This window comes from Nicotiana tabacum, chromosome 10 (assembly GCF_000715075.1).
Source record: "Nicotiana tabacum cultivar K326 chromosome 10, ASM71507v2, whole genome shotgun sequence".
Lineage (NCBI taxonomy): Eukaryota > Viridiplantae > Streptophyta > Magnoliopsida > Solanales > Solanaceae > Nicotiana > Nicotiana tabacum.
The window spans coordinates 98,687,882-98,700,553 of record NC_134089.1 but is presented as its reverse complement, the minus strand read 5'-3'; the positions used below and the strand labels follow the sequence as shown (position 1 = coordinate 98,700,553).

At 35.8% G+C, this 12,672-nt stretch overlaps 1 protein-coding gene across 3 annotated transcripts; it reads right to left on the bottom strand.

Annotated features, from left to right (window-relative positions):
• Positions 1–3,461: 3,461 nt before the first annotated feature.
• LOC107777228 (rab GTPase-activating protein 22) lies at positions 3,462–11,654 on the bottom strand. Of its 3 annotated transcripts, none has more exons than XM_016597209.2 (12): positions 11,321–11,654; positions 9,953–10,048; positions 9,646–9,749; positions 8,766–8,938; positions 8,498–8,575; positions 8,155–8,277; positions 7,469–7,557; positions 6,377–6,482; positions 5,180–5,277; positions 4,715–4,975; positions 4,452–4,535; positions 3,462–3,970 (listed from the first exon to the last, which is right to left on the bottom strand). In XM_016597209.2, exons 1-12 carry the CDS (start codon positions 11,408–11,410, stop codon positions 3,950–3,952), a joined length of 1,323 nt encoding a protein of 440 aa, XP_016452695.1. In that variant the 5' UTR covers positions 11,411–11,654; the 3' UTR covers positions 3,462–3,949. The 3 variants fall into 3 exon arrangements, with proteins under 3 accessions (XP_016452695.1, XP_016452696.1, XP_016452697.1); XM_016597210.2 differs by having other exon boundaries at positions 8,781–8,938; positions 11,321–11,653; XM_016597211.2 differs by having other exon boundaries at positions 9,953–10,031; positions 11,321–11,498.
• Positions 11,655–12,672: the final 1,018 nt, after the last annotated feature.

Here is a 12,672-nt window from a genome sequence, read left to right as displayed (position 1 = left end):
GTCCTAATGGAGCATGCTTACATGATAGACAATTCAGAACAAGAACCTAGAACATCTTTTGGTTTAATGAATAGATGTGTTAGTTTTATATTGACCCATTTGTGTAATGGATGACGGTTCGGGCCTTACTAATCGGTGAACCGTATTTTTTCACCTTATATCACAAAGCTGACATGGCATTTTGAAAAAGTCATTATTAGATTTTATGTTGCCATGTCAAAGTTTCCATGGGGTATAACCACCAAAATGAGTTTGAAGTTGCAATCTATAAGTTGAGTTATTTTATAGTGACAAATAAAAGTTGAGTGACTTTTGTGAAAATTCACGCTTATGGATGGCCATCCGTGAAATTAATAGATTGACTCTAACTCAGGGAGCATCTCCACTTCCTCCGCGCATTTATTTCTCTTTTTGGAAATTTGCTCCCCCAAATCGAGTTCAGAATTTTCCAACACAGACATTTCCTTGTCAAGTGAGAGGAGACTGTGCTTCACTTTGTACAATTGGATATCTTTATCCCGTGATTCTTCTCTTAACTTTTTATATTCCTTCACTTCCGGAAATTCAAATGTTATCCCAGGCAGACGACATCCTGCACATGAGAAACAGAGCAAAAAAAGAATATTGCCATTAAAGAACAAGAAGATTTAGAACGAGAAAAAAGAAGCACTTCTAAGCTCCAAATCCATGGGAAACCAACGGCCCAAAAACAGAGCTCCAAAATCCACCTCCATAAAACCAGCTGAAAACCACCTTCAAACAGTTATGTAAACTCCACCGGTGTCTGTCTCCTTTAGTAGCTTCAGGCAAAATTCCATCTAAAACCAGTGACCCAAAGCAGCAACACTGCTAGAAAACCACCATACGTGAACCACTTTCTTCCATAAAAGAGTCTGACAAGGATAGAAACAAACATGTAGTGACCATCAACTCGACTCAGGATTAATAACCCATTTTAAGTGCAATCGTTCATAAGCCAACCACAACAGGGAAATGATTGAGTAGTTCAGCGGTTACTTTTGTTCGTGTTGAGTATCCGTTCGTCGCTCAGGTTCATATTGCTCTGGTTTTTGTTCAAAGTTCTGGGTCAACGGTTGCTTTCCAGATTAGAAAGGAGTATTGCGCTTAAGGTGCATTTCTGCTTTGCTTACTCTTCCTTCTTTTTCACCTTGTTTAATTAATCTTGTGAATGCTTGATTCATTTACTTGGTTGAGATGATTTTTGTACTCCTGCCGTATTAATTTCTTTCTTCAGAGTTTGAATTTTATCCCAAAATTTGACATACTCATATGAAATTGGAAAACATGAATTAGATATTTGGAATATGCGCTACTAAATTGACTCCCGTGAATGTTCCATTGATGATTGTTTTCTTTGAGTTCGAATTTTATCCCAAAATTTGAGAAACTCATGAAATTGGGAAATTAAGTGGCATGAATTGGATATCTGGAATAGCCACTAATAAATTAGCTCTTTTATTCCAAAATTTGAGATACTCATGAAATTGAAATATGCGGTACTAAATGGGCCGTGTTAGGGTAAATATACAAATAGGGATTTGGGGTAACTAATTATATTATACTAATTATAATTATGAATAGGTCAACTACTCATAACTCTCAGGTGCTATTTCCAAATATCTAATTCATGTTTTCCAATTTCATGAGTATGTCAAATTTTGGGATAAAATTCAAACTCAAAGAAAGAAATCAGGAGTACAAAAATCATGCCAACCAAGTAAATAAATCAATCAACAGAGTATTCACAAGAGTTAATTAAACTGGGTAAAAAAGAAGGAAGAGTTAGCAAAGCATAAATGCACCTTAGGTGCAATACTTCTTTCTAATCTGGAAAGCAACCGTTGACCCAGAACTTTGAACAAAAACCAGAGCAATAGGAACCGGAGCGACGAACAGGATACTTGTCACTGAAAGAGAAAACCTCAACACGAACAAAAGTAACCGCTGAACTACTCAATCGTTTCCCTGTTGTGATTGACTTATGAACGATTGCACTGAAAATGGGTTATTAATCCTGAGTCGAGTTGATGGTCACTACATGTTTGTTTCTACCCTTGTCACTCTGTTTTATGGAAGAAAGTGGTCCACGTATGATGGTTTTCTAGCCGTGTTGCTGCTTTGAGTCACTGGTTTTAGATGGAATTTTGCCCCTGAAACTACTAAAGGAGACTGGCTACTGGTGGAAGGTGGTTTTCAGCTGGTTTCATGGAGGTAGATTTTGGAGCTCTGTTTGGTTTCACATGGTGTAAATAATGGAGATGTGCTGATGGTTTTATGGAATTTGGAAAAAAATTCGTGAAGAAGATGATGTGTGTAATACTGTGTGATCATGAAAAGTGAATTAGGGAGCAAGAAAAGTGTAGTAGAGAATATTTTTGTTCCCTGCCGAATTTTGTTGGGTCCACAAACAAAAAGAAAATGAAAAAGAAACAAAAAAAAAAACATTGCCAAACGAGTTTCGGGAGAGAAACTTGAAACTCGAAAATGAATACCAGCTGATATTCAAAGAGGAATAACCAAAGGGCGTTTGGATAAATGTCAATTAGTCATCTCTTATGTCGGTCAAAATAGCACGGGTTAGCAAGTTTTTGGACGGGTAACTAAAAAATAACCAGTATTTACAAAGTCATTGAAAAATAGCCACCATTTTGCTGCAACATAAAAAGTTCCAGCATAATATACTTGAAGATTGAAGCATCTGTGTATGGATTTCCAGCATATTATGTCGGAACTCCCATACATTATGGAATTACAGCATATTATGCTGGAAGTCTACATGTAAAAAATTCGAACTTCCGCATATTATGCTGGAATATTTTCGGATTTTGAACATTGTTTTTGTTCAGATTTATCTTACATGAAAAGTGATTAAATTTCAATTACTTTTGAAACTATGGCTATTTTTCAATTATCACTTGTAAATCTGGCTATTTTTTAATTTCTCCCCTTACGTGAAAATTGAAATGTCATCCATTTACTGGTGCTGTTATTTTCTCCTTTGGACACTAAACCGTTTCTCTCTCTTCGGAACATTTCACTACTCTGTTTCTGAGAGTTCAATTTTTCTGCAGTAAACAATGCAATAAGTTTTTCCCCCGCCAGTCAAAGTAAACTAACCTATAACAGGCTTAACAGCGTAAAACTATTCATAAAAAAAGTCTGATATATTAACTTATTATATAATAAACGGACAGTACGAATTAAAAATGGGTTTTCTCTCATGTACAACGAAGTACAGTAGATTATTTTTTTAACTATGCAGAAGATTTATCATAGGATCATAGGCTGGACAAGAAAGTTCCGTTAACTTCTTGATAATTTTTCATCAGTCTAGCCATTTGTGAGTTCATCTTTCTCTATCATTCTTTATGTAAAAATTATCAGCCAAGAAGAGATCTGACAACACGAATGAAAATACCATCAAGAAAATTAAAAGACTATTTCTGATATCTTCTCTTCTTGTTTCAAAAATCATGAGGAATAAAAGAACGAGGGGCAGAGAACTGTTTTCTGGTCTTTCTCATCAATACCACTTCTTTTGCCTCTGAGGTAATTAGCTTTTTATACTACATGTAATTTCATCATAAACTACAAAAGAAAATGTTATGTTACAACAACCTATGGAAGAGTGTCTTAGTATACAAGATGACTCCCAATCTGGAGCTGGACAACAATGGAAATTTACATTGGCCTCAACAAAATCAAGCCATAGTATACAAAAGCAGTCACACTCTTCCTCAACATGGCCAAAAAATCTGAATATCGAAAATCACGATAGCATTCTTACCCTGCGGCAATACTGAAGGAACATTAAGTTCATTGGAGGGAACAGGGAGAGTACAGTCACAAGTTCAAGAGAAGGATAACAAAGGTTATTTTACATGAGCTCAATGGCTTATGAATTTCCTAGCACTTGCTTTGGCTTTGGCTACCTGTTGGCATTGGCTGCCTGTTTTAAGAAATCCTCATAAGAAAAATGAAAATTCATAATCGGTCTACAAGAATACTGCAGATAATTCTAATTTGTTTATAAGATATATATACAGCTTCTGATGAACAATCTATGCTTCCAACAGTCTTGCCATGTTTATAATCTTATACTCCCCGCACGCCCTCCTCCTATTTATTATCACTTGAGCATTTTGCACACCCTTTGAGAAAACATTAATAATAAGATTTATTTGACTAATTGTCCCTTATTTATACCATGATCTCTCAATCTTCTTGCTTCTTTCTAGAGCATCAATTTGAGTAGTAAAGGTAAAAATGGAAGAATTAATTCTTTCTTAATTTTCTAAAACAACAAGTACTTTGGAACTATTTTTAGCAAAAGTGATAAGTTAATAGAACTGAAAGGAGTAGTAATTGCAATTTTCATCTGAGTTAGATGCACGTTTCACATGTATCCATAAACCGTTTCGGGACATTACCTTTTTAAGATATTTCTTATGAAGTTTCATTGCACCAGTGCAAGCCTTTTTGGCATCCAGATTTCCAGTGATGTCATTCAGTATCTGTTATAATGAAAACAGATTATTAAAATAACATTCAAAAGATTTTCTTCCATCCACAGGTGTGACCACCTGCCTGTCACGCCATGGCTATGGAAGTTCTCCAAAGATGAGGTTAGAAGAAAGACTCTTGAGTTGGAGATCATAATAAAACTTAAAATCTATGTACTTTGCAAACCAACCTTAACAACATCGTCCAGTCCTTTAGCTTCTGTCAGCAACTTTGTGCTCTTGTCTTTCAGGACACTGGCTACTAGGAAAACGGAGATTGGGAGGGGAGCTTCAACACCTTTGCCTCCATTTTTCATATTTTCTCTCTCAAATTTCCCACACTGGCGTGTCGATTTTGGTCTTCCTTTAGATCCTTCAGATTTTTCAGCAGCTAAGTCAGGGTCTTCATACATAAGAAACAAGTCGGGATCATATTCCAAGGCCCACATCAACTGTTGAAAAAAGGTGATGACAAGTAATAAAAAAAATTAGACAATAAGAACATAATGGTCAGACCATAAACGTATTCATGCATCAGAGGAAGGATCAATAGATTTAAGTTATAAGTTACTTTTCATACAACCAGATGGAAAAGCCATCAACTAGCAGGTCCAGATCAGGAAAACTAATTAAATTATTCAGGAGGAAAATCCTACCTCCCAAAGATATAATGAATCAGCAAAAGAAAATTCTCGACGAAACAAAACCATGAGCATCCGGATAGCAAATAGGTAATCACCTCCACCTAATGTCTCTGTGGAACAAGATCAGAAGAAAATCCAATATTACTATTTCATAGAAGATATGATTGTAACTCTTTATATCTGCAGGTCAATTTAAATAATTGAAAGCTTGTACCAGAGACCAGAGGTGGGGCTAGAATTTCAACTTTATGGATTCTTGATTTTAGAACGACTTCAAGTGCTAATAATTGAGTTCTAAATTTAATATGAGTACATACTTAATGAATTCTTTTAACACAAATACACTATTTGAGCAAAAGCTATTGGGTTTGGCCGACCCCGTATTTGGACTTCTACCTCCACCCCTGCCAGAGACCAGTTCTCTATCTTTGAGGGAATATTAGGCTAATCACACACTTTCATAAGAAGATCATACTGAAAATCTAAGTGTAGTAAAACACCTCCAGGTAGCACATAATCAAATTGTCAAGCGGATGTGAGAAACTTTATAGTTTATCATTAGAACATGGGGGTACTACACAGCAGCAGGAAGAGAAGTTAAGCAGTGATTGAGTAGCTTTTGGCATGCTTTGCAGCTTTAGAGATATATATAGAGAAAAGCTATTTTGTCCATTATTAAGTCTCAATGGCCAAGACAATGCAAGTAATCATGATTGCAAGCTACAGCTGTAGATAAACTGGAAGATTCTAGTATAATTTATGTGCATGCAAAAAGCGTACAGGAAATTATAAAGAACTACGAAGAATCCTATAATGTAGCATTAAACAGCATAACCTTCTCAGCTTCTATTCTGGAAAATCAACCAGAATTTGACCGACAGATAATAGCCTGCAGTTATAGCTGACTTCTGCAAGATGTACCCTCCAGCAAAAACAGAACATAGGGAAGATGCTTTTAGTTTCCAACATTATAACAACTCTGTCAGTTCAGTTTTCAATTTAAAATTTAGAACTGATATTGTTGGTTATGAAATTCTTAGGATAGCCATACTGTATAAAGCATCAGCCAACCGCTTGTCTTAGATTATTAGATGAAGTTCCGAAATAAGACGTCGTTTCATATTAAGACAAAGACCAGATGAAAAAATAAGAACATAAATTGCTTTTTACTGGACTAGGTATTTATAATTTAAAGGGAAAAGATCATACCTAAGTGACGATGAAGTTTAGGATCAATAACTTGTGTTACTGAAGCTAGATTACTCAGCTGCACCTCTACTCCAACAGACCTCTCAGTGCATCTGAAATTTCCTCTCTTTAAAATTTCACAGAACACTTGATATTAGTCACAACAACTGCAAAAAGCATAATCCATATAGTAACACCAATGATAGAAGGTGAAACTCAAAATATAGCTGTTAGAGTATGATAAGGGCACAAAAAATATACAAATGAGGTTTAATCCTTTAAATGAATTTTTTTATAAAATAATGGAATCCCAAATTAATCGAATATTTCTTCTTTTAGTATTTGGAAAATATTTTCTTGGCAATTGTAAATTTTTGAATACTATTTCTTTTATGCGAACTGAGTGGTATAACAGATATCATATCCACCTCACAGGATACCCTTGCCTTATGAGCATTTCCCTGCTCTATTACTGTTATTAATAATAGTCCAGTATACCACCAAAGGATGTGGTGCAGTGGATGGGACTGCTCCTCCCTTAACCAGAGGTCTCGGGTTCGAGCCCTGGGTATGGAAAATTCCTTGGTAGGGAGCGCTTTTCCCCAAATGGGGCCCTACGCGGTGCGAATCCGGATATAGCCGGGCTCCAATGCGGGTACCGGACACCGGGTGGGAAAAAAAAAACTCCAGTATAACAGGGAATTCTTCTTTTGATAAGGACCAGAAAATTCTCTTCTACTTGATTCATGAGTATTTCCCTCCCTATCATAAGCAATTTCCCAATCTCATAATATACTCTCCTTCAACTAGAAAGGGTGAAGGAATTGTCCTAGTCGTACGGTATAATACAGCGCCGACAATATCTATTGCTGGTCTAAGTATGAGAAGCTAAGGAATTGCAAAAGTCGGGTTTTTTTCATACAGATGTGTGCTAATATTCAGGTACAAAGACAAAAGAGTTGTGATGCAAATAAAAAATGTGAGCACTTATTAACATTTAGGAAATGAAGAGCATAACAGTGGTCATATTTGAGAGCATACAGTAATTGGAAAATATGATTTACGCCATTAGAATGAAACAGGTTGTGTGAGTAAACAAATTTTTTTATATACCAGTCTCCTCATAAGGCGTTGAAAGCACCAAAATGCATCGGCTTCATCATCAAGAAGAATAATCATGGGGGAGCAAAGATCGCTCATTCCTGCTCAGCATTGCCAAGAGCTTAATATTTAATAGAGAAAAAGGATAAACAACTGCAAAAACAAATATAAAATAAGGCGACTCTAATGCATTGAAAAAGAAAATTTAATAAATGTTGCTCTCTTTTTTCCTTTTCTTTTCTTTTTTTCTTTTGATTAGCAGGAAAATTGTTGATCTATGTGGTGATAACTTGATACAGATAAAGCTGATGATATCACATACAACGATACAAGTTGCTATGGGAAAAGATATCAAAAGTTATAGGCAAAAGATGGATCCTTTCACCTTTTTAAGATAATTCATCGACAAAGTTGCATGCATTTTGAACTAGAGAAACATTCTAAATAAGTCTATACAATTTTTTTCTTCAAGCCTGAAACCAATTGATCACCACCTTAAGCACATTCCACAAGAAAGTCAAAAAAGGTGAAAGCAGGGTGTAGAAAACTGAAACTAGTAGAAAAGCCTTCAAACACATATTCAAGTTTGAACTGTTACAGATAAATGCCACAAGCCCCTGCGGCCCAGCAATTATCGCATCAAAGAGAAGCTAAAACTGCTAGAAAATTTCATATCACAAAAATAATATGACACCCACCTTGACAATAATTAACATCTTTGTCAAACCAAGCATAAACAGACAGAATATCCCAAAGCCTGGCTAGATTCTCCTGTTTCTCATAAAAGACAAGTGTCCTGTCAGTCCGAACAACATCGAGCCCTAGCATAAACACATAAACAAAGAACTTATCAACATGAAAAGACTGAGTATCAACAAGTGATTCAGAAGAGTATGATATTAGGATGTGGTTCATCCTCAATCAAATTATTACTTCATTTGCCAACAGGAAAATGTCCACAGATGAACACTTCTTATAGATTGGATACAATGAAAAACAAGTTAAATCTTGAACTACATAAAATCTATAGAGATAACCAACCTATCTGGTGTAATGACAGTTTCCACTGGATTATTCTTTTGTCGTGCTCCTTTACCATTTCATATCCAGCTGAAGCACCTGCACTAGCATGCAGTCAAAGATTATTAACCGATATAAACTACCAACAAGCATACCTACATATACAATATGTGTGTGTGCGTGTGTGCGTGGAGAGAGAGAGAGAGAGAGAGAGAGAGAGAGAGAGAGAGAGAGAGAGAGAGAGAGCTGGAGGGAGGACAAGTTGAAAACTCAACATCTTCAGGATTACCATTTTGTTGACCACCTGAACTTAATTCTTTTGCCGCTTGTGCCTCTTGGAGAGTAATAGGATCTCGAATAGGGTCACCATCTTCAGTAATTACAGGTGCAGTAATGAATCTACCACTTCCAATCATGGGAAACATCATGCGGCATTCTTCTTTCAGTACAGCATACTGGGCCCTGAATGTACACAACATAAATCCATGTCAAGAATATTGTATGGAAATTGGATATGGATCAGTGTTGATTTATACTCCGGAATGGCAAATTATCCCCCTTTTACATGTGAAGATGAGCACAATCATATTGATGAATCATGATCAACTATGCCCCATTCCTAAACTATGGGGATCAGTTATATAAATCCTTATATATTCCACTTCATGACTGGAGCCAACTATATCGTGGTTACAAATCTGTAGAAGGTTAATTACAGGTGTGAATGCTTCAAAATCCAAAGGCTTCAGAATCCCATGCAAGATAGAACAAAAAGTTTTAGGAATGCAATATCAAAAACATTTCTCTTGTCATTAGCAGTGAAATATGATGATTATGTGCAGAACAATCTCTTGACTGTTAACAATTTAAAAGGAAAAAAAATTCTCCTGACTATTAAGAACTTGTTAAATTCACTGACATCTATGTGCAGTGTGTTAACCAATTTGATAGCTGACGGGTTTGTTAATAATGTCATCATACGATTCTGTATGGAGTAGCATTTAGCGCATAGATATTAAAGGTTGCTAAATACGAATTTCACACCTCCAAGAATAATTATCCATGTTACTCCACTAAAGTTAATTGACTAATTTACAATGATAAAGCATTTTAAAATTCGGAAAATTCAAGTGCTCTTCCAAACTTAGGCAATAAAGAAAGTAAAATACCTCCGCCGTTGTCGCATGTGCTCTCGTTCCTCAAATGTGCTCTTTGGATCATAGCAACCCAGTAAAAATTCCCAAACTTCACCTCTAATTGATGGATGAATGCCCTACAATGTTATAGACATTTGATGGTTAGTAGTCTACTAAGCTTATTATCTTGCCAATTATATATATGTAAAACATATTCATTCGATCAGTACCAAAAAGAGAAAAAAGGAAAATCAGCCAGCATAATGATAACGTAGAACAGAAGCTTTAAGGATCATATATCACGTAAACCTACAGAAACTTGAAATCAAGTCAAACTTACCCCACGATAAATTCGACTTAGCGTCTTGCCAATGTCAAGATAACCTTCTGATGTAAATGCAGCATGCCATTTCCTTGCACTTAAGGTTTTCCCAGCCTGAATAAGTGGATCAATAGACAATATATATGCAGCAAAACGAATACTGTAAGGAGTTCAACTTGGTCAAGAGAAATGTGAGAAATATTTATGAACAATCTTATTTGTGATGTATCTAGCCATATCGATCTAGGTAAGTGGTGATAACGAAAAGGCTTTTCAGCCTGAGGAGCGCTAAGCGAGGTAGGATAAAATGGTATATGAACAGATAATGTATCAGATTCTTATCTGAGATGATAAACAGACAAATTAGTATTTACCCTACAATCAGAAAACCAGGCATTGCGACATAAAACGTATAACTTTTAGTTTCTTTAAGCCTTCCTAAAACTTTCTTATCCTCAACTTTCTAATTTATCTAGGATTTCTGAAGGGGTCATATACCATTGCCCCTAAAGTTTATGCCACTTATGGGTAAAAACTTCACTTTGCCCATCACACGCAAGTTATGAGCTCTCACAAATCACTATTTGCAGCTTAATACCCACAGTGCCGATTTAAGATACAGTCCAAAACTAGTTCACAACATCTGCGCCACAAGTGTAACAGAACAAAAAGGGAACTAATGAACTATGCTAATCAGCATCCAATGTTACTCATTAAATGTTGCACTCCCCCCTTATAAGTTCATAACCAGGAAGTATCATCCAATTGCAATTTACTGATTTCCAGGTTAAAGAATGAGAAAAGAAAAAGATTATTTGCCCATATTTTTAGCTTGTAAGTAGCAGCTTCTGCAATATGTTGGCACAAAATCCCCTCTTCCCCAACTCAAAACCAGGTAACTTTACACCAAGTTCCACTTGCAACTACTAAATCTGAATGCAAACTGGAAGATGCTTCAAACAACTAGGCCTTATGCCACTATCAAATTCTGAGAGCAAAACGTAACGAAAACATTAATGCATTACTTTGACATCTTGAATACATCCGTAGATATATAGTTATGCTGATTGCAGTTAATGATCCCCATTTAGAACCCAAATATAGTCTGACAAAAGCACATCTTTTATTTCAACAAACATGTGATCTTTCCAATCATCTCTATACATCCCACAACATTAGACAACAGATCATTCCATTAACCATAGCAGAAGGCTTAAACACATAAAGCTAAAATACAATCACAAGAGCATCAACAATTCAAGACCTTGATACAACAGATGAAAAGTGGTCGCTTAATGATTAGTTTTCCAAGTAAAGCTCCTAGTATAAGACTATAAATCTATTAAAACACACAAAATTAAAGACCATTAAAATAGAATTACTAACCTTGATTCTAAATCTAGTTTTGGGAACATCTGTACATTCAGGGCGAACCTGATAGAAAGAATCAGCAGGAGCACCAGGGTCCCTCCACATTCTTGATAATATCCAAACTTGCTATCTTGAAAAAAAAAATTAACAAAACCCACCAGGCACCAGCTCCAGCTCACGAACCCAGATCAGAGTTTCTACAGGAAGAACAAAATGGGACCCATATCATACACTTGCTTTTTTACTGGTATATAATTTTTTATTTTTTATTTTCTAATCTGCATATGAGCGGCTAATTCATTTTTTTCTTTTTACAGTTGAATATTGTTGAAGTGAGGAGTCGAGGGTGGTTGATGGATGAGTAATGGCGGTGGCATTTCAGAGTTAGCGAGAAAGACGTGGGGTCCACCATCTTGGTACTCTATTCGCGGGGTACTAAAAAGTGGAAAATCAGAGGTTATTGTTTGGGACTATTTTTATGACGCGCAGATGGCGGCGCGTGTTTTTGGATTGCTGTTCAGAAAATAGAAGGGATCATGTCCGAATTGGGACCGGTGTCGTTGGTTTGGTCCATTTGACTCGGTTAGAAATGGTCTATACTATGTTTTTGGTTTGAAACATTAGGGTTTTGGGTCAAACAAAATTTAACATATTAGTACTAATTTACTCAAAAAAATGAGTAAAATAATGTTAAATGTTGATTAACAAGTTAAATTTATTTAGCTTAGTTGAGATTTATTGAGCATTAATTAATTAAGTAGAATTGAGTCGAACCAAATTTGAATTGTATTAGCTTTGTTTGAAACCAAAATAGTTGAGCTCGGCTGCAATCAAAGAAGTTAAGTCGAGCCTGAGCCGATATGTCAGTGTGCGAATTTTGTAGGTCGTGGATTGTTTAATTTGACAATTGGGGAGGGAGAAGCATTGAGAATTGTCACAGTATTAACATATTAGAAATTCATTTAACAACCGAGCTTAATAGATGTAATTTTAATTTCAAAGTAAATTTTACATGATTCAAGTGAGCAAGTTTAATTGGCTCAATCGGGTCCGAGCTTCGTCGAAACGAGTTGAGCTATACTTTTGACTAGGAGTGGCAAACGGGCGGATCGAGTTGGATATGATTCGGGTTGAAAACGGGTAATGAAAAAATGAATAAATTATCCGACCCGACCCATATTTAATACGGATAGAAAATGGGTTAACCGGCGGATAATATGGGTAACCATATTATCCTTGACTTCTTGAATATTGTTATAAATAGAATTTTATTTAAGGTGTATGTCTATATTTTAGAGAGAATTTAAGGATTTTACTTGGTGGCTAAGTCACTCTTTCCCTATAAATAGAGGGGTCATATTCTATTG

Bases quoted from the DNA above. Each gene is read 5' to 3' on its own strand.
- LOC107777228 (XM_016597209.2), bottom strand. From the start codon at position 11,410: ATGTGGAGGGACCCTGGTGCTCCTGCTGATTCTTTCTATCAGGTTCGC. The intron at 8,576-8,765 runs GTAATCCTGAAG...ATGCTAGTGCAG, and splicing joins TTCAGGTGGTCAACAAAATG to GTGCTTCAGCTGGATATGAA. The intron at 4,976-5,179 runs GTAGGATTTTCC...TTTTTTCAACAG, and splicing joins ATTCATTATATCTTTGGGAG to TTGATGTGGGCCTTGGAATA.